This window comes from Apostichopus japonicus, chromosome 23 (assembly GCF_037975245.1).
Source record: "Apostichopus japonicus isolate 1M-3 chromosome 23, ASM3797524v1, whole genome shotgun sequence".
Lineage (NCBI taxonomy): Eukaryota > Metazoa > Echinodermata > Holothuroidea > Aspidochirotida > Stichopodidae > Apostichopus > Apostichopus japonicus.
Genome location: NC_092583.1, coordinates 2746939 through 2769448, shown reverse-complemented (window position 1 = coordinate 2769448; position 22510 = coordinate 2746939). Strand labels below are relative to the sequence as shown.

General features: G+C 35.9%; 1 protein-coding gene across 1 annotated transcript; it reads left to right on the top strand.

Moving 5' to 3' along the window:
* Positions 1–649: 649 nt before the first annotated feature.
* On the top strand, positions 650–22445 carry LOC139964870 (armadillo repeat-containing protein 8-like). Its single transcript, XM_071966926.1, has 18 exons — positions 650–890; positions 2973–3046; positions 3238–3309; positions 4073–4215; positions 5012–5109; positions 5569–5742; positions 6687–6762; positions 7215–7305; positions 8195–8255; positions 9118–9294; positions 10104–10196; positions 10939–11021; positions 11812–11893; positions 12507–12596; positions 15188–15430; positions 17139–17330; positions 18196–18362; positions 19847–22445. Exons 1-18 carry the CDS (start codon positions 852–854, stop codon positions 19878–19880), a joined length of 1989 nt encoding a protein of 662 aa, XP_071823027.1. The 5' UTR covers positions 650–851; the 3' UTR covers positions 19881–22445.
* The last annotated feature ends 65 nt before the right edge of the window (positions 22446–22510 follow it).

Below are 22510 nucleotides of genomic sequence, written 5' to 3'. Positions count from 1 at the left end.
TATTTTGATCACATAGCCACCATATTCCTGTGGAAGCTACGCAAACCATGGAATAAAGCTAAGTGGTACCCTTTTACACTGTTTACCGCAATTTTCAATTTCAAAATTTCCTTTTTGGGTATTTTTTCTAAAACAATCGAACTGCAGCTAGAACGAAAGCAGCTTATCAGGACTGTACACAAATGACGCGGCTTGCCATACGCGAGAAGCAGACGACAGGATTCGTTGTGCCTTAGCAACACAAGGCACCCTGCCGTTTTTTTGCACGTAAACAAGCCCGACATGATAGGCTGGGAGTGTCCGCGGTAGTAGTAAGCAATCTACAAGACTCTGACAGAAGATGTTCGAATCGTAGCCAGAGTCTATGCAGATATAGCTTTTTATGAGTCGGAAAGTTAATTTCAACACCATTATCATCTAAACCTAAGCAAATTATTCTCAATTTTACTGTAAATGCCCGTTGGAGTGGCGTTCTGTTGTCTACGGAACACTTTTCTCTTCGAACTGACAAAGGGTTAAATAATATGTTAATAGCTCCTGGGAGCACGTCACATGGTCAGCCGCTGTTGGTACGTTTCGTTACCGTGGAATGAGAGTTCCAGATCATATTAAATTCGATGATTCAAACAAATTTACCGCCCATCTACAAAATGAATTGAAAAGATGTGAGTAAAAGTCTAATGACAGGCAGTGTTAGCAGACAGTTACAGTTTATCAACATGCCATGCCACTCGTGTGATGGGAGTTTCCACATCCCAAATTTAGTCTTTGCAAAGTGACTGAAGTAAAGGCATAGATTTGAATATTTTTAAGGGAGAAGAGGCCCAGAACTTCATCAATATTTCTACAGAATGTTAACAGAAAGTAAACTGGACGAAGACATGGATGTTGTAAGAATTCTCATCATTCCTAGCCTTACTTAACATTAGGCTTAACGTTAGACTCAGTGCACGACAATTCCACTGTAACGTCGTGACCCTGAAGGGATTTCATGTGCAAATAGTAGATACTGTGTAATTGTCCATGGCAAAGTTGAATTACAATCTAACTACAAATATTGCTACATCCATCTAGAAGTGAAACGGTTTCAAAGTTACCTGAAATATGAATATTAATAAGTGGGGTAGGCCTAACCCTAAATTCTGGTCACTTCGCCCAACAACCATTTCACCCGAACTGCCATTTCGCCCAACTAGCATGGTCATTTCGCCCAACCAGCATGGTCATTTCGCCCAACCAGCATGGTCATTTAGCCCAACCATTTGTTTACTCATATTCAGTCAGAATAATATCATTTTTCTATTTCACTAGTTCAATTTGATTTATTTTGGGTTATATTACTTAGTGGTACTGGTAGGTAAATAAAGTGATGTCCGTTCGATATCAATCGGAGTCTGAGTTATTTCGGGTATAATGGGAGGATTACACTACTTTAGGCGGTTACGCATACAATGGTAGTTATTTTATTATACAAACAAAGGGGAATCGGTGTGGAATAATATCACCTTTTCTATTTCACTAGTTCAATTTGATTTATTTTGGGTTCTATTACTATTACACTACTTTAGGCGGTTACGCATACAATGGAAGTTATATTATTATACATACAAAGAGGAATCGGTCTCCATAAAAACCTATCAAACCTAACCCCTAAAACACTGATCCATCCTACCGACTGTAACCACAACTTCAAGTTTCCTTAATATTAGGTTCGTATCCCGTAACGTTAACAATTCCCGAACGTTTCCTTATTAAATTGACCAATATTGAAGTATAATCAATGTTGGTCGAAATGACCAGCAAGGTTGGGCGAAATGACCACGCTGGTTGGGCGAAATGAACAACAAGGTTGGGTGAATTGGTAAGGTTGGGCGAAATGGCAGTAGGGCGAAATGGTTGTTGGGCGAAGTGACCAGCTTCAGGCCTAACACTAACAGTGATGCTTAAAAGGACGCTGGCTTTTCCTTGTTCAAACCATGCTTAAACTCTGTGAACTACAACTTACAAGTACCTGTTGCTGATTAATGTGGTTTAAACACTTTGAATGCATGTAGTAAACAATTATTGCATCCCATTAACAAAATTAAAATACGTATGATATATGAGTAGTTTACAATTTCTTTGTGTGAAAAGTTTGCATTTACATAGAAATTTCTTTTATAAAGAAAGAGATCCTATCCTTGGAACTGAAATGTTCTTGTGAGGTATTTGAATTTGTACCATATGCCTAACTCATAAATAAAACTTCTCTTGTCCGGAATGCAAAGAAGTGATTCGTTTATTATCTAGTAGCAATAATACATCATTACTGACTTCGGATCCCAAATGACAAAAGTGATAGCTTCATTAATAAAGAAAGGTACATGTACATACCTTGGGAAAACATCCATGGTCATATCATGGATTATAAAAACAAAACTAATATTCAGTGAAATAGTTTTAAGTATTACAGCCATGTTTTGAATAACATGTTATGAATAAAATATATCAAGGCAAAACAATGCCATTGAAAGTTTTCTGGTAGGCAGCCTATAGATTTTAATAACCCTTTTTTATAATTCTATATGTATTTTTTGTAAATGTGAAAATTAGAAAACAATTTGGTCTTTACCTGCCTTAATATTCCTTTACAGTTTCTATGGTTATTCCAACAAACAAACAAACAATATATAATTATATACCTAAACAAAAATGGTAGTATCCGCCATAAAAAAAGGGACTTTCCGCCGTGGCGACAGAGCTCACCATTATTTTTATGGTGTGAAACAAACTAGTGCAGAAAGTACTGGTAACCGCCTGGGATACCTTATTTGTGACTTGAAATGATCTTTTGAGATCAACACCTATTCCGGATGATGCTTCAACTAGATCCTTTCAAACCTCCTGATTTGCAAATGTCATCGTCAGTGTATAATGTAGCTTCAATTTCTTCCACCTCTGTTCACTACGACTTTGTCCTTTTTCTCTAATAGGATCACTCCCATCACCAGGTTTATGTGGATAACCTTAGCACTCAGGACCATGAGCAGCTCTTGTTTAATCTCAAGTAAGTTGTTTCAGACTTTGGTAGTTTGTTTGCTAGTTTGTATATTATAAGGATATTCCAATGGCACACAATCAGACACTTACATATGGAAAGGAAAAAATAAATAATATGTGCCTCTTAAAGTTAACTTAATAGTTTTGATTCATATGTATGTATATGAATACTGTACATATCTATTTTTCTTCCTGTAGACAAGTACGGAACTTAGTCATCGGGAGTAACAGAAACAAAACGAGTATGATGGCCTGTGGTGTTGTACCAAAGTAAGTGTTTTGTGTATATTTCAGATCTGTAAATTGAGGAGTTCTATTAAGAATGACCGTTTTTGTGAAGAGGATTAAGGATCTTGAGTTGGCTCTTTCATTGTAAATTGATCTCAAAGGGATGTTTGTTCTTGACAGTTTCAGTGAGAATGACTGAATAAGCAATTCAAGTATCACAGGCTCTTATTTTTTGCCTCCCCCTCTCCATCGGGCCCCTTTTACATGGAGGCTGTATAAGAAACAGGTACCATAAATATCAAATGATCGGATAAATGAAAGCATTCTTCATTAAGAATCATAAGACATTACATGTTGCCTTTTGTGAACATAACGGTTATAATAACATGTTCTGTGGAATGTGTTTCAACAGTCATGCCCAATATCTTATTGTATCTCATTTGCATTTCTGTGAAATGTGTTTGTCTATTTTATTTAGCCTATATTTTTATGTATGTATGTATCATGTATGTATATTAGATCCTCCTGCAAGCAGGATTTCTTCATATTTTGTTCTTCATATTTGGTAGTCTCTAATTATAAATTTAAAACACCGGGGAATATATTGCAAGTGTACTAAGGGACACTTGCTATTCGTGTACATTTTTTAAATTTTTTTTTATTGGTCTGCCTCTGTCAAAGAAGATGCCTGTCAGGATAAAACTCTCAAGCCTTCTTAACTGTAAAACGTTAACCTACCCTGGGGTTTTTTCAAGTAGATGAGCAGTTTATTTACATTTTTCTATTTTCTCATGTTTTGAAACAGACTTCTTCATATCTTAACATCGGTTGATTCTCCTCCCGCTGTTCTGGTGGAATCTGCAGTAGTGATGGGAAGCCTGGCGCAGGGAACCAACACAAACAGAACAGAACTGATGGAGGAAGGAGTCATGGCTATCATGATGCAAGGTAAAACCAATTTACTTTACTCCTCTCTTACCTGTCTCCTGCCTACAAGTGCACGTTCCTCTTCTACATAACCCATTGGTTTGGTAATATTTTAGCACTGCCCCCCCACCACCCCCCTTGCTACGTCCCTGGCTCTGCCAACTATCTCTCCCTTCTGAATCTACCATTCAGATACGAAGTTCTTCCACAGTCATTTTCATCCTGGACTTCTTTGACTTCAGTTCTAAACGGTTTCAAAGCACCCTCTGAGTATTGTTGATTTTTCAGTGTTTTCTATCATTTCAATATTTTATGTTTAATGTTTTAACTAGGATAAACACATGATATTGTGAAGCCTAAGGTCTAAAGTGACTGCATACCAGGTAAATGAAAGCTTGTCGACTGATTAATATTGGCAGCCCAGATTTGGCCTGTGGGACTGCTTATCAAGAATCCTTTGTGTCAAAGATATGAATGTGATATACCTTGATTGAGCTAATATTTTAGATACTGTTTAGTCTCTGATGCAGTCATTAATTGCTGAATAGCAGATTAGTGAAAGTTAACAGGTTATGGACATGAATATTTAGTAGGAATATGTCGTCCATTAGCTATTTTTAACAAACTTATTTATGAAATCCAATTATCAGTGTATCACAAATAATAATGTTGCAGGATGGTATGAATCATTACTAGTTAAACTCTTTGTTTTGGTGAATTAGGAGAATCATACAAGTGACTTCAGGAGAATCTTGCAGAAGTGTTCTGTACCACCTGCATCCTATTCGTTGATATTATTTTCTTTTTACAATCCCAGGTTTAGCACACACGGACCAGAAGTTCATGGAAGCCTGTCTAAGATTCCTTCGGACGATGTGTATCAGTCCAAATGCTCCTACCGAGATAATATTTCAGGTGAGGAATGTAAAAAGTGAATGTTTGGTTGCTTCATATTTACTCTAAGCACTTTCCAAAATTTCCAAAATCATAAAAAAAGCTTCTAAAAGATAAGATTGAAGTTGATCAAACTAAGATTATTCTCTCAGCCTTCTTCACCATATTCCGACAATTTAATTTTTTTCAGACATCATTTTTTTACAATTCTCTCGCAAAGACCTAAAAGGAAACTACTTCAGCCCCGATTGTAATATTTAAAGTAGACAATGCCGATTACCTCTGCCACGAAAATATGGCAGGTCAAGGAAAGCATTTTGACGTCTGTTTCGTGAAGCAATTCTATGGAAGATTTAAAACATCCGTTCGGACAGTAATGCATGAAATTTACCGAGTACCTTTTCCTGATGAGGTGTGTTCGATGCGAAGAGAAATTTTTAGTGCATCCAGCTGATTTTAAATGTTTTTTCTATATTTTAGGATGGATACGTTGTACCACACATGATCCAGCTGCTAGGTAGATCGCCCTGTACTCAAGAATGTGTCGCCAAAATCTTAGCCAGTTGCTGCAAGACGCCAGATCAGCAGGAGCTGCTTCTCCGTAACCTTGCCATCCCAGCTCTCTCTGGACTCCTCACGTCCAAGGTCAACAAGGTAAGGGTAGAATATGTCGGTTCCTGTCTTGAAAGTTACCATGGCACAGAATTTTCCATGTGCCTAACATGTAGGAGATATCATCAGTAGGTCACCATCTAGGTCATATGGGTATCTGGGTTCTCAAATACTAGATCATAGGTGAGCAAAGTTTGGCCTGCAAATTGTCAGCGGCCTAGCTTTAAGCTCATTGTGACATCTTTTGTTATTTTCTGCTACATAATAGCCTGTTTACGTATTATTGTTATTATAATTAAGATGATTTGCATATGCCTATTATCTATCATTTGCCATATAACCAGGGTAAATGTGAGGTTTGTATATTCTGGGGATTTTCAACATTATAACTGATTGCCAAATGCTAATGCATAGCTCTCTCATCTACTATTTCTGAAATAATGTCAATATATGTCAATTTTTGTCAAAATTTAGATGTATCTTTAAATGTTGCAGCATGTGGAATTAGGTACCAAGTTTTAGTGTGTTCCTGTTATCCCAAATCCTTGCCCATCCCATGTGCTGAATGGTATACATGACTTGGTAGGGCCTGAGCTGTTGGTGTAACATCTGACATTTAGGGGCTAACCTTGATGTCTTGGAAGTAGGTCCTGTAATATGGTGTCCCCATACAAAAATTCCTGCAATAAACTCCTTAAAAATTCCTTTAAAAAAATTCTGCATGATTAATGCAAGATTTTGGTCGCAGACTCAAATAAATCCTGCAGGATGCTTTGAAGGAAGTTTGGAAGGATTTTTTTTAGGGATCTTATGCCGGAAACTATGTTTAGGTCTAATCTCTAAGAGATATGGTAGAGGATTTTGTACCTGTTTTATAGGGAACCATTCCTTTTGTATATTTAACACAGATATTAATATTTTGTTAACAAATACCCATTGTCATTTAAATTATGTTAATTTTTATTTGTTTTGTGTCTTTTGACCAGATTCGTTTACCTGCCCTACAGTGTTTAGCAGCAATGTGTCATCAGAATAAACTAGTCTGTTCTGCAGTGGCATCAGGTATGTATGTAGAGACAAGATGATCTCTCAGACAGATTCTAGAAAGATTATCTTGTTTTCATTTCAAACTAGTCCATAGCTGATATGCACATCATACCCAGAACCAGAGTTATTAAATAGTTGAAGTGAATTTTCATCGACAAAAAACGTTGACAGTTACTGATGAATATTTGTAATATCACTAATATTTAGCCAAGTTTCACAGCCTTTTGGTAAGATTGTCATCAACGTGATCATGTTTTCTGGTTTAATTAGAGCTGGCAATGTCAATGAGTAATTTAGTAATTATCCCTGGTGGCAACTGTTCATGTTTTGTTTCTCATCTCATGAACATGCACAAAGATAACTCGTTCAAGAATAAATTCCTGTCCTGTTACCATATCAGCGTGTTAACAGTACAAAGATCGTAGTATGTACTTAATGAGACGTGAGTCTGGTTTTTGTTTCTTCAGCTCGATATCGTGATGAGCCAATTCATGTCATAATATCAAACCTGCTCTGTCGGAGTTTACCCTCAGAAATTCAACTCACAGCAGCAAAATGGTGAGCTATACCGGAGATTTTAATTCTTATTACAATCATGTTTCTGCTGCCCGATATAAGCAATATTCCAGTGGCATACATCGTAAAACTTATATTGAAGAAAAACCATATTTCCCAAGAGTTTAAAACCTTGTCTCGGTATCCTGTGGCTAACAAATGACATAGTTGTTTGAAAAGTGAACCTATTTTGATTGGCAAAACCTTTCATTACCCCAGAAAATGGACCACAGAGGATACAATATATTATTTTAATGTGGATAAATAATTGAAATATTATTGTAAAGAAAACCAAAGACATTTTTAACTTTGATGATATCATTCACTCTGCTGTTGCCAGTTGCATTAATGTACTAAATTAAAAAAAAATAATAATTAAAGCTATGCAAAATTTTATGAGGATCTATGGTTTTGATCTAAAGATGCAGGAAATTTCCAGCAAAATCTCTAAGCAGATTCCCTGTAACATGAAATACTTGATCTTAAGTTTATTTTCTATATTGATCTGGGCAGATGAACTATGCTATTTAAGTTATTTGCCAGATGCATTAATGAACTAAATTTAAAAAAAAAATTAAAGCTATGCAAAATTTTACTAGGATCTATGGTTTTGATTCAAAGATGCAGGAAATTTCCAGCAATATTTCTAAGCAAACTGCTTTAGCCACCAGATGGTCCCTGTAACGTGAAATAATTGATCTTAAGTTTATTTTCTATATTGATCTGGATAGATGAACATGCTAATGTTATTTTCAAGTGTGCCATCCATCAGCAGTATTATAACATACAGCATAACATTTACCAACTAAGTGTCATTTGTTTTCGATAAAATGTGATGTTTTGAATAACTTACAATTTACCTTTGATGTAACTTTTCATTCACTTTCTACAGTTTATGCAGTTTAAGCAGAGCTAAAGCTATCAGTTGTAAGGATCCCATTGTAGTCACAAAGGTTTGCCATTTTTAAATCAATCTTTTTCGTTGTTGCTCCTATCGTACTGATAGTTCCTCAGAGACACCATAGTATAAAACTTCATATTTGTTAAAAATATTTTTAGATACTGCGTCCAAACTTGATTCACAGCAGCATTACTGGAGAAGCAAATCCAAGTATCATCTTTATGTTTTATGATAGAGATGTTTACAATGAAAGACTGCATCAAACAGAAAAGTAAAATCTTCTTCAATTGGTTCAAATGTCATGTCGGGAGGGTGGCAGGAGGGTTGGGGGGGGGGTAGAGGTCTTGGTACACTGAGTATTAAAGGAGAAACAAACCATACCTTCATCTTTATGGTTTACGATAGAGATGCTTACGGCAAAAACTTCCTCAAACAGCAAAGTAAAAACCTTCGTTTGGAAGATATCCTTGTTCAAATGTCATGTCAGGGATGGGGGGGGGGGAGGGAGTCATAGAGGAGAAAACAACCCATCCATCATTTTTATATTTCATGATAGGGTTGCTTACGATGAAGACAGCAAACAGCAAAAAAAAATCTTCTTGGGTAATATTCTCTTGCAAATGCTGGCTCTGTGATTTCAGTTTTACAGTTGTTCAAGTCTTCTGTCCTAACATATGAAAAAAAAAAAAAGGAATATGAAATAAGCACTCCCAAAGCAGAGTTAAATTATTCTTAGCTTCGGGATTTGGCCATCACTAGCATATCAATAAAATGAGATAAAGATGATGTTTGGGTTTGCTTTCTCTAACATTTCATGATCAGTTTTCAGAGGGGGTAAGGGGAGGGGAAGGGGGGTGTCTATTCTTACTGTTTTTCGTCATTTTTAATTTTGTTATGTGTCTGGTTTGGTATAGGTCTTACCTTGTCTGGTGCGGATGTGTAAACGAGACTGTTCCGTTCATGACCGAGTGGCCGGAGCTGAAGCGTTAGCCTTCTTAGTGGAAGAGGATGTTGAACTTCAAAAGACGGCTAGCATAACAGACCATCTCATACCAACGATAGCTTCATATTTAAATGTCAAAGACAGGAAAGTGAGTCACATGTGTTTATTTGTTTGTTTGTTTATTTGTTTGTTTGTATATATATATTTTTAATTCTATATAATAGAGAATGTTGTCTTATGGCTACGATTCTATATCAAATAGAATCTTGTGACTGCCGGCATATATGAGCGGGTGATCGGTTGAGAATATTGCCTTGTCGAAGGCTGTTACTTATTAAGATGGATATTGCAGTGAAGACCAAATTTAGGTCTTTCTTCTCCATTTTACTCCCATTTTGTTTGTTTTTAAACTTCAGTAGCCATGGTTACAGATGAGTACATTGTTTCTGAGATCTAGAAATGGACCCATTTAGAGTGGCCCATTTTGAGAGGCCCATTTTCAAATCTGAGACCATATGTCAACAGAGATCATCTTTAACCTAGTCCCAAATTTCATAAATCACCTAAACTTGTTTGAATAGTATCCAACATGGAGGTGTGGGCAGACAGTTTGTGCGAAAAGATTCATGTTGGCTAGAGCAACCTCTGTTTCATGCCCGACACCGGCAGACAGAATACAAACTAGGCTAGTTATCTAGGTTGTTTATGTCGTCCTTTTTGGAATTGGGCATAAGGGATAATGCCAAGATTGGTAGAGTTTGATATCATGAATTGTTCCACTCCTGTCGTAGGGTTTCCATGACTTTGAAAAGTGTGGTCAATTCGTCTCTTGATTCTTTGATTTTGCAAGAGTTTACTTAATTCAAATTGATAACTTACATTTATTTATTATTTTATTGCTCGAGAGATCGATTGATTGATTATTTTATTTTGTATGTTTTGTTTCTTATTTTACAGTTACATCCATCTGAATCAGTACAGAATTTGAAACAAGCCGCTTTTATGGCATTTGCAGCTATCTCGGCCAATGACGAAGAAATCAGGAAAAAAGTAAGGAAAATAGAACAACTCACAAGAAGGCATTGACTTGTTTTCTGGCTCATCTCATCATTCATTGTACTTGATTTTGATTGTACTTGAGTGTACTTGATTCATTGTACTTGATTGTACTTGATTCATTGTACTTGATTCATTGTACTTGACCCATTCACATGTACTAAACTGGCACTCCTAACGATGTGGTAAAGTTGCTTAATAACAGAGTACTGTAAGAGAATATAGTCAATAAGAAAAGAAAAAAAAACAGCTTTCAAATTATGCCAGTATTATAGTGGGAGTCCACGGTGTGTTCTTTCCTGAATGTTGAGCCTGTGAGGTGGAATGGTGTGAAGGCGTTGCATCCACAATCACTCTCAGCTGATTCGTCAGGACCACTACCTAAAGATTCGATCCCCTGTAGGGACATTTTATATGTTAAACATGTCTTACCTGCACTCAAATTTTATCCATGATTGTTGCATAGACCAATTGTCAGGTGCAAAAGGATCTTCACAACATTAAAACAAGGGCACCGTGCGTGAATAATATCCAAAGTAGCATAATATTAGTACCACAACAATTTAGCTTGTAATAATATATTGGAGTAGGTTGGGAGCCATCATAAGGCCATACCTTGTAGTACTTAGTATATTATTACAGACATTACATGCCTATGGACACATATAGGGTCCATTGTTCTGTTTTTAGCTGGTGTCAATTATCAATTGTATTCTTTCCTTTTGTTTTTTAACAGATAATAGAAACAGAACCGTTAATGGACGACATGGAACAGTCGATGTCAGACGAGAATTATAAAGTCAGATTAGCCGCTGTCAGGTAAATCCCTCCACAAATTTTCTGCAGCATTTTGAAAGGAATTGTCCAGAGGAAAAGAGGAGGAATGAACTCTAAGCATCCTGCATAGTGAAATGTTGCGTTCAATTCCTTCATATCGTTTTCGAGATAGCAACATTTGAAGTTTGCAAGTTTTGAACCAAAAGTTAACTTAGAGCGAACATGTTTGATGTCACAGAAGTGCTGTACTAAATTTGGTTTTTAATGTTTTTGTTTACTCAACATTTAAGTACAATTTTCTATGTCAAAATCTGGATGTATCTCAGTATGAACACTACACTATCATCATCATTGGTACATTACAAGCTTCACACCCCCTTTAAGTAAAGTTGGAACCGAAACCCAATGCAAGGTGATATAAGTAAAGTGAAAACGTAAAACAAAAACATTTTTCTCTCAGTGTGCAACTATTACATCACTCCTGTTTGCTTCAGGTTCATTTACGATAAAAACTGTGACAATTTCAGTTACCAAAATCTCAAGAATTTGAAGCAAGTTTCCCTAGAGTTCTTAGAATGTATATCTTTTTTCACCAGTCCAAAAAATAAAAATATTTCATTAATGTGTCTTGAGAAACCTTCCAATTAAGATCGAACGATACGGAACATGTACTAGAATTTTTTTTAACAATGACCTTTGGCCTCCCGAATATCCCTGTAACTTTAAACTTGAAGGTTTAACTTAATATTTTCTTAGTTTAAATAGAAGTTTGTAAAAGGATGCTGTCCATACAATATTTACTTAAATTGTAAATTATTTTTGTGATTTTTAGATGTTTACACAGTCTCTCAAGATCCGTTCAGCAGCTCAGGACCAGTTTTCAAGACCATGGTGTATGGAGACCATTAATGAATGTGAGTACAGGTGGGCCCCCGAAGGTTTTCCAAAAGGCTTATCAGTTCAGTCCACAGAACCTTATGGCAACGGAATGCATGAAAATATGTTTACGTAAAGGGGGGGGGGCAGAGTTGGTACATAGGCTCAGGGCCTAATTTTGTGATAGGATATTTCAAGTTAACAGGTGGACAATGCACATGTGGAATTTTCTTTTATTTGACCATATAATGTAATATTTCCATCTCAAAGCAGCAGGTACTTTGTTGTCTTAGGGTTGTGGTCTGCAGATGGGGTACACAATTTCTCTGTGGTCTGCAAGATCTATTTCATGCCCATCCCTGAATTATAGAATTGGCAGTAGAAATCAGTCCCAAAGATTTTTAAATAAAGCCTTTTAATGAATCCAGGAATTTCCAGCTCAAGAGAATAACGGAGATGGTTTTTCTTGTTGAGTAGTCTGGTTTCACATTGTCAAGGATATAAATTACTTTGTTTTTAATCCCTTACTTGAGTAATGAACCCATCTTAAGCAATATGGGAATCTATTTCAAAATTCCAACCGGGTAATATCAGAGATTTGTTTGAAGCTTGAGCAGTTTGTTTGGAGTTATCTTATGGTTTCTTACACAGATTCTACAAACGGAACAATCTGAAGATCTTATGGTCGCTGCCTCTTCAACTATCTGTAATCTTCTCTTGGAGTTTTCACCCAGTAAATCGGTAAGGACCTTCTGTGTAATGTGTGTGTGCGTTTGTTTGTATTCTGACTGTGGACTTGAACAAAAGAATTCCAGGTCCTCGGATGTGATTTCTAAAGAAACACCCCGTCCTCCCAAGAATTTTATTGTTATGGGGGTATTATTAAGGTTAGGATACGTGGATTTGAACAATGGGAAAAAACAATTGGGTCCTCATTTGAATGTAAAACACAGCCGTGTGTGTGTGTAGAAGGTATACCACCAGGTAGTGATTTGTGTATGCCAGTGTGCTTGACTGCTTTTAATATAAAGGAAATCACAAATTTAATCCCTGCTTTTCTGAAAATTTTATATAATTTATTACATTTTCAGCTCAGGTGGAAATCCCTCTTGCTGTACTATATAGCTTTAAAACTGACAGCAACTTAAATTGTTTCTTTTGTATGATATTGCAATATTGTGCATTGTTTCTGTTATAAAATACCATAATGATATCACGTGACCCTGTTTTTGTGTACAGTGATATTGTGCTACCTTGTTTGTGTTAGATATTGTGGCACCTTGTTTGTGTTATACAACTTGGTTACATTGGACCACCTTTTCTCTGTCAAACATTGTGGCACCTTGTCTGTGGTTACATGGTGGCACCTTCTTTTGTGGTATACTATCTGCTAACATTTGTGGCACCTTTTTTTCTGTGATACATTGTGGCACATTTCTTCTGTAATTGTGGCACATTGTCTTAAAGAGTGAGATAATATGGTGGCACCTTGTTTGTATTATACAATATTGGTAATATTGCACTACTTTGTTTCTGTAATACATTGTGGCTCAGGTCTTCTGTGTGGTAACGGTGTGGCAAATTGTTTGTGTTATACAATATGGTAACCTTGTGGCACCATGTTTCTGTAATACATTGTGGCACCTTTGTGGTAACATGTTAGCACCCTGTTTGTATTAAATACAATATGGTAATTTTGCACCACCTCGTTGTGTAATACATTGTGGTCACATGGTGGCACATCGTAGGTGTTATTCAAATTTTGAACATTGTGGTACCTTGTTTTTTTTGCAATGTGGTAACATTGCCTCATCTTGTTTGTGTTAACAGTGAGGTAACACCTTGTTTGTTATTCAATGTAAATTTGTGCCACCTTGTTTGTGTTATAAAGTGTGGTAGTTTTGCAACGCCTTGTTTGTGTTATACGTGTTAAATTGGTGCCACCTTGTTTGTGTTATACAGTGCGATAAATTTGTGGCCCCTTGTTTTCATTATTGAAGTGATAACATTGCACAATTTGCTTTTGTAAATGAATGTGGTAAAACTGTTCCACCTTGTTTGTGTTATGATGAAGAAACATTGCACTGCCTTGATTGTGTTATATAGTGTATTATTATTGTGGCATCATGTTTGTGTTATACAGTAAGGTAACATTGTGGCACATTGTCTGTATTATCCTACATGGAAACATTGCACCACCTTCGTTGTGAAATAAATTGTGGCACCTTATTTGTGTATTACAATGTGGTATGGTTGCGCCACCATGTTTTGTGTTGTAAAATATGGTAACATTTTGGCACCTTGTTTTTTAAATACAATGCAGTTGCTATGCACCATCATACAGAATGGTTACATAGCCCCACCACAGTTGTGTTATACAGTGTGGGAATATTTTGTATCACCCTGTTTGTGTCATTCAGTGTTGTGACACTGTGCCACCTTGTATGTGTGTTATACAGTAAGGTACCATTGCATCATTTTGTTTTTGTTATTCAATGAGGTAAGATTGTGCCACCACCTTGTTTGTATTATTCAATGTGATAAGATTGTGGCGGCTTGTTTGTTATATAGTGAGGTAATATGTGCCACCATGTTTGTGTTATACAGAGTGGTAATACTGCACCCCATTGTTTGTGTTATACAATATGGTAACATTGCACCACCTTCTTTGTGTTATACGTGTTAACATAGTGCGACCTTGTTGTGTTATACGTGTTAACATGGTGCAACCTTGTTTGTGTTATGCAGTGGGTGCAACGTGTGGCACCTTGTTGTTGTAATGCAATGTGCTAACATCGCATAACTCTTTCTTGTAATTGAATGTGGTAAAACTGCTCCACCGAGTTTGTTTGTATTACAAAATGAAGTAACATTGCACTGCCTCGAGTGTGTTACATAGTGTAGCCATATTATGGAACTATGTGTGTGTTATACAATATGGTAACATTGAAGAATCTTGTTTGTGTTATACACTGTAAGATTGTACCACCTCGTTTGTCGTATATAATGTGGTAATTTGTGTTATACAGGGAGGTAACATATTGGCCGCCTTGTTTTGTTATTTAATGTGGTAACATCGCACCAACTTATTTATGAAAGACAGTGGTAAATATAGTACCACCTTTGTATATGTTAATAAGCAATGTCGTAAATATTCCATCACCCTCCAACCAGTGGCTGACAAATCTTAACTTGCCAAATCGCCTGGTCTAGACAGCTTGATGCTATACCCAGTCGTTCGCAACATGACATTTCTCTCACTTCAAATTTTGCCGTTTTTTTTCTTGAATTTTGTCTGACATATCTCATGTTTTTATTCCCTTTAATTGCAGCACATAGTTGAATCTGGAGCAGTGATCATGTTCTGCCAGCTAACAAGGAGTGACAACATGTACTTGAGGCTCAACGGCATCTGGGGTCTGATGAACATGGCCTTCCAATCGGAACAGAATATCAAGAACACGATATTGGCCCAGCTAGGCACGGAACAACTGTTTAAGCTGCTCACGGACGATAACGTTGACATTCTAATGAAGACACTTGGACTGCTCAGAAATTTATTGTCATCAAAATCAGTAAGATTTTCAATATCTTCATCAGAGAATTGTTTCAAAATGGTGGTGGTATCTTGTGTGTGCTTCTGATGAAAATGTTTCTCATTTCCTTTATAATATTGACATCATTTATCCTCAGAGGAAAAATAACTTTTTTTAACAAAGGTGCATTTTGATGAAGTTTTAAAGTACATTCTTTCTTTCTTTAAAAGAAGTGTTACATTGTCTGCTATCGGAATAGACTATTGTTGTCACTCACATTGGTCTGTTGCTCACTGTCAACGAAAATACTCTTCTCTCTGGCTGTCACCAAAAGTTAATCTAGTGTTGTTGCCAAACTAGCCTACTCACTTACTTTCATCAAATATAGTTTTATTTCCAACCTAAGGCATCCCTATGCAGACTCTATAATGCATTTTCAATCACAAGCCATATATGGAACAAGCTTCCAACCACAATCCGTACTATCAATTAACTTGAAGCTTTTAAAAGAACTATAAAGACACATCTTATCCTGCAATACTTATTAGTAGTTGATCTAGTTTCTTGTATGTATATTCTCCTTCATTTGTTTGTAAAGTGCTTGTGAGCAGACTGCATGGTTTGTATTGAGCACTTAAAATATGTGGTATAATAAAAGTAACAATAACAACAATAATAATAATAATAGTAAAAACAATAATAATAACACTTATAATAACAACAACAGCAAAATGATAATAATAATAGTAACAATTAAGGATAATAATAATAATACTAATTGTAATGATACTATTAACAATAATAATAGTAATAATAACAACAATAATAATAATAATTGTAATAATAGTATTAACAATAATAATAATAATAACAACAATAATAATAAAAGTAACAATAATAATAATAATAGTAAAATTATAATAACAATAGTAATTGTAATAATAGTATTAACAATAATAATAGTAATAAAAACAACAACGATAATATCAGTAACAATAATAATAATAATAATAACAATACTCATTGTAATAATAGTATTAACAATAATAATAGTAATAATAACAACAACAATAATAGTTATAGTAACAATAATAAAAGTAACAACAATAATAACAATAACAATACTAATTGTAATAATAGTATTAACAATAATAATAGTAATAATAACAACAACAATAATAGTTATAGTAACAATAATAAAAGTAACAACAATAATAATAATAATAACAATACTAATTGTAATAATAGTGTTTACAATAATAATAGTAATAATAACAACAATAATAATAATAGTAACAATAATAATAGCAACAATAATGATAACAATACTAATTGTAATAATAGTATTAACAATAATAATAGTAATAATAAAAACAATAATAATAGTAACAATAACAATACTATTTGTAATAATAGTAATTATAACTGTTATTGTGTAATGACGTTTATATAATTTGAAGCATCTAGTATGAAGTTAATTGTTCATATGATTCTAGAGTTATCAATAAATGGAGGGGGAAAAAAAGTAATACTAACAATAATAATACTGTTTCACAGAGACTTTCCTCATGAAACATGTGTTTCCCAAGTGCATTTAAATAAATTCATATTTTAACCATCAGTAAATGTCATCTAAACAAACAAAAAACAGTAGGTAATCATCTGTAATTACAATTATTCCATAAATTCATTTGAATGAAAGACATCTTTGTAACTTCTGTTTTTCTTGAACCTTTTCTTCTCACAGGACATCGATATAATTATGAACTCGCACAACAAACAGATAATGACGGCGGTGGTGATGATATTGGAGGGGAACCACCCACCAGAGGTCAAAGAGCAAACTCTCTGCATCCTGGCGAACATAGCGGACGGAAATAACGCTAAAGACTTTATCATGTCTAACGAGGACATCTTGAAGAAATTAACATATTATATGGTAAGAAAATTCACTCGTGTTTCACAGACAGTTGGGACAATTCTGTAATGCTAATACCACTGTATACTGTCCTCTCGTATCATGCTTCAAAGCACTGATACTGACAGTATGAACAGTTTGTGTCCTTTATCTGATAGAAACAGGATATTCATACTGCACAAACTGACAGAAGAAGTGCTTTGAAACAGGACATGAAAGTACAGTTTATAGAGAATTGTCCCAACTGGGTTTATGTTTTTTATTAACTTTCAATATGAATATTCATAGAGCAGTTAAACATGAATACTAGGGGCAAGACCATTCAGCAATTTTTTTTTCTTTTTAATTTTTATTTGTAGTCTGTGACCAAGGTACATTGGTATACTTATTTAAAATTATTTATATTAATTTTCACTTATAATAACTTTCTATAATTCCTATCAGAAAAAAAGGAAAAAAGATATTAAATGAGAAGATAATATGTTTTAATGTTCTGTTTTTTAAAACACGGCATCCCAATTCATGATCACGAAAATTAACAGGCTTTTGCAGTTGCAGTAATATTCTGCATGAAGTCGCCCGGTAACCAGGAACAATTAAGATAACTGTTGGGTGATAGTAATTTTTATCTTATTATTTCTGAGTACCATTGTATTAGATATTTATGAAAGTTCCATTAGAAAATTATAATGTGATTTTTAGTATCGAGATGGAAAGAAAGATGTCTTCATCAAACAGAAGTGACATCTCTGGTCAAACAGCATCCTTCGATAGTGTAACTATGGAAACACTGTAACCATGTAAAGCTGTACAGGAGTAAGTCATTTTACTATCATAATATAATAAGCCACTGCTTCTTATTCTCTACCCCCACCTCCTCCTACAGAGACATGAGAATGTCAAGTTACAAGTGGCTGCTGTTTACTGCATCAATAACTTGGTCTGGAAGGAGGAAGAAGGAGCAGATATGAGACAGAGGAAGCTGAAAGAATTCAACGTCTATAAACAACTCCAGTCACTGCTTACATCAACACACCAGGTTCTCTTTGAAAAGTAAGGTTACTCTCCAGTATCAGTAATGGGTGGGATAAAATGGGGGGAGGGGGGTAATAGCGAGTTTAAACATCACTCACCAGGTATTGATCAGTAATGGGTGGGGTAAAAGGGGGGTAATGGCGAGTTTAAACATCACACACCCAGAGATGCCAACCAGTAAGATTTTATCGTATTTAGTACTATAAAACAAGTGAAATACGATAATACGATATTGCCTCTTGAAAATACTGTTTTTCATCTTTCAAAAAAAAAATTAAAGGAAGCAGAATCGCATAGAAACATGTACAAGTAACCCCCCAAACCCCAACAAACACGTTGAACAACGAGCCTACATGGGCGCGAAATATGCGGAATCGGCAGCTTTACAATTTTCTCATTAAATGTTAATGAAAAAGCAAACATTTTACTTGCCCCTTCTTACCAGTAAAACATTTTTCTGACATTTTACTTTTTACGGGCGAGTGGTAGTGTCGAGTTTTCGTGAAAATCTGATTTTTCTCTCCAAGATCTGATTTTTTAAGGATATTCAGTCTGTTTTTTGTGTCAAGAGGTTGGCATCTCTGCACACCAGGATTGATCAGTAATGTGTGGGGTGAGAGCGAGTTTAAACATCACGCACCAATGTTGATCAGTAATGGATGGGGTGATGGTGAGTTGAAACATCACTCACCAGTATTGATCAGTAATGAGTGGGGTGAGAGCGAGTTTAAACATCACACACCGATTTTGATCAGTAATGGGTGGGGTGATGGTGAGTTTAAACATCACTCACCAGTATTGATAGTGATAGGTGCGGTGAGGGTGAGTTTAAACCTCACACACCAGTATTAATCAGTAATGGGTGGGGTAACAGTGAGTGTAACATCACACACCAGTATTGATTATCGATGGGTGGGGTAATGTTGAGTTTTAACATGCAAAAGTATTGATCAGCGATGGGTGGGGTAAGGATCAGTTTAAACCTCACGCACCAGTATTGATCAGTTAATGGGTGGGGTAAGGGCCAGTTTAAACATCGTTCACTAGGATCATTAGTGGTCGAGTTGAGTTTAATCATCACTCCTTTTAGACATATCATCATCAAAATTTCATCTGTACTCATCCTATGACTGGAAATAGTTTAGAGCAACTTTTGTAGTACAGTTCTAGTAATACCAGCATCAGACAGAAGAAAGTTTGGGCCCATATATCTGGCTAAGGTATCATTTAAACATTTATCTCTGGCACCATAGTCAGTGAACTAATTTATCACTGGAGTTATAATCACACCCAAAGTACTGCTTCTTTATAAATGTCATTAGCATAAAGGACAAACATTGACAATTCCTTTGACACTCAGGTAAATTATTGCTTCTGAGGATGTTGAAGCTTGGAGGATAAAATATATATCACTTCTCAACAGCGAGCTGGCAGTGGTGAAGTAAAGCTCGTCATAAACCATGTTGGGTTTACTCTTTTTCGTTTTTTTCTATCTTCGACAGAGTCAAGACTGCATTGCAACAGTTTGCACAATAAGGCGGATGAGGCAAAGATGAAGAAATTTGTGAAATCTGGCCGAGACGAAAATCAGATGCTGAAGATGCTGAAACCAGAGAAAGGTGATCAAATGAAGTTGGCTCATCCCATCTAGAAGAAAAAGTCACTCCAACAGTTCCATGACGAATTTTTCATTTAAGCATTAAATATTTGTCTCAAAAATGTTAATGTTGAGTCGAAGCAGGCCATGCATTGCCCGGTGACCCAGTCTGAGCTAGCTGTCCCCAGACCTTCCAAGTTTGTAAGTTTTGTACATCGATGTAACTTTTTAAGACGGACATAAGAGATTGACATCCGTCCTCTATTGATTCGACTGTGAAGACACTGGCTGGGAAGAGGAAGCATACCTTTCAGTAGTTCATATTTGTGATATTTGAAGTGTGATAGCTTGTTACTATGTAGGGTTACTATTAAAAATGTATCTGGCAATAATTGGAAACCTACTTCACCAGGGTTAAAAATCACGATAAAGAGGGGCAAGGGAACCTCTGTATTGCAAGTTAGAGAAATTGGCTTTGGGATTTCCTTAAAAATGACAGGATACCAATGAAATATTAAAAACTTGAAACAGCACTAAGTGAGAGGAAAAGTGTACAGAGATGACATAAAACTGGAACCATTCATAAGACTGCCAGTATATGTAATAGTGTATTTCTGATTATTTAACTTAACATTTGTTCTGCGGCTAAATTATTGCGGGAACTTCGGACTATTTTTGCGCCCCGAGTTAAGTCTGATAAATGAAGTTTTAAATCGTTCAAAGTGGTATGGCAGTCATTGCCGTCAGTAACAGAAGAATTCTAAAAGGCATTGTGACAAGTGGTAGTGGTACTCACGATTAATTGAATGAAGTTAAGTAAAGCAGTTCCTGTGCCTATTAGGACAGTCACTGTAGATTTGATAGTCATTTTTGTTGGTGGTGTCTTGATGATATCTTTACGAATCAGGCAGTCAAGCTAAACCAAGTTTGGGGTTTTCCATAAAGATGACATCCAAGGTTCACTTAAATCCCAAACGGTATTTGAAATCGAGCTGTGACCCGAAGTGGCGCCCAACATGCCAAAGTGAGGGATGTGCCCAGCTGCAATCCCTCCCAGTGTTTATTTTGGTTGGTCATTGTAATTGTTAGTTACTGAAAATTTCTACAAACCAAATTTTACAATTTCCTGCTCGTAAGGAATTTTGTTTTTAATGATTCTTAATTCGATAGAGTTACTTGAACTTTTCTAAGGGTATGAAACTGTCTGGCAGTTTTATCATTAGCATGTTCTATCAAATCACCATTTTTTAGGGAAACCTATTTGATTTATAGAAACCACAATCTTGTGATAGTTTTCACCCGATGGGATGTGTGTATTTCAAGTTACCTAACTTACCTTTGAAGTTTACAAATATCTGATAATTAATGTGACAGTAACTTAGGTCGGGTTAAATGAATCATTTTGAAATTGTAATAGTATGACTATTTAATTTCGATGAAGGAAATTTGCTGTGAAAGCTGCAAGTGGTTGTTTAGTGTGATACACTATTGCAGTGAGGTGGATTCTCTCAGCGGTTCGCAAACCGGTCCACTGCTGGGTGGTAGGGGGCTGCCAGATTGAGTCACAGAGGGCACCGATTACCTCCTGGCTGTCCGACGTGCCAATGCACAACTTGTTAATTGGCATTGAAGACTCGCCCCAAACCGCATGCGGCTATCTGAAAAAGATAACTTTCTGTTGCTTGATGTTTTGTTTGTGTCACTACAAAATGCAGACAGAAATGAAACGTGATACCTTGTTATCTTTAGCTGGACCTGAGATGTCCATCGCTGTATCGTTTCTACACTGCGCTGTGGGTATTGACCGCAGCTGTATGTACTGACTGTACACTAGTGTCTAATTACCGACCGACGGTAGCAAGCTGTGTGTATTTTCTGGGATCGATGGTGGTGTTTAACACTTTTGTTACCCCTCATTCGAAACTAGGTCAGATTACCGGCATAAGACGTTTCTTTTTGGGCGAGTCTTCACACCCTTTAAAGGTCTACATGCTTCAGGTTCGATCTAAGAACTGGTAGGATTTTTGCAGTCTATATGTTGTGTAACATTTGTATTCGACAATCCTGTTCTACACACTATTAGACTGGCCAAAGGGTTGTTAGTTACCTGAATATGTGTTATAGGTTATTTGGTTTGATTTTGGGGGATTTTGTAAAGAAGATTGTTATTATGGGTTTAATTACCTAAAGTGACAAAAATTTATTTTGGAATATGCAATAAGTGTTATCAAAGTATTTGTAAGGTAAATAGAACATATTGTAGAGAATTGAATTTATACTATTGAGAAAAATAATGATAGTATCAATTAAAATATTCACTACCCTTTGTTGATTGGATTTATATTGTTGGACTACAATTGGTGGCACTGTAGTTGGCCTTGACATTGAACTTGAAGGTGACCTTGAACTTGAACCTGATAAAGTTATCGGTGTATCTTGGATTCTGCACTTGGCATTGAACTTGACCATGGACTTGAACTTGACCATGGACTTGAACTTGACCATGGACTTGAAAAAAGAAAATGTTGTTTACATCCCCTCCTCCTCTCTGGCCCCTCCCCCTCCTCTC

What these genes read in the sequence shown, in the direction of transcription:
- LOC139964870 (XM_071966926.1), top strand. Translation starts at nt 852, where the DNA reads ATGTTAACAGAAAGTAAACTGGACGAAGACATGGATGTT. An exon ending in GCCTGTGGTGTTGTACCAAA is followed by an intron (nt 3,310 to 4,072) that starts GTAAGTGTTTTG and finishes GTTTTGAAACAG; the next exon opens with ACTTCTTCATATCTTAACAT. An exon ending in AGTTTTCACCCAGTAAATCG is followed by an intron (nt 12,597 to 15,187) that starts GTAAGGACCTTC and finishes CTTTAATTGCAG; the next exon opens with CACATAGTTGAATCTGGAGC.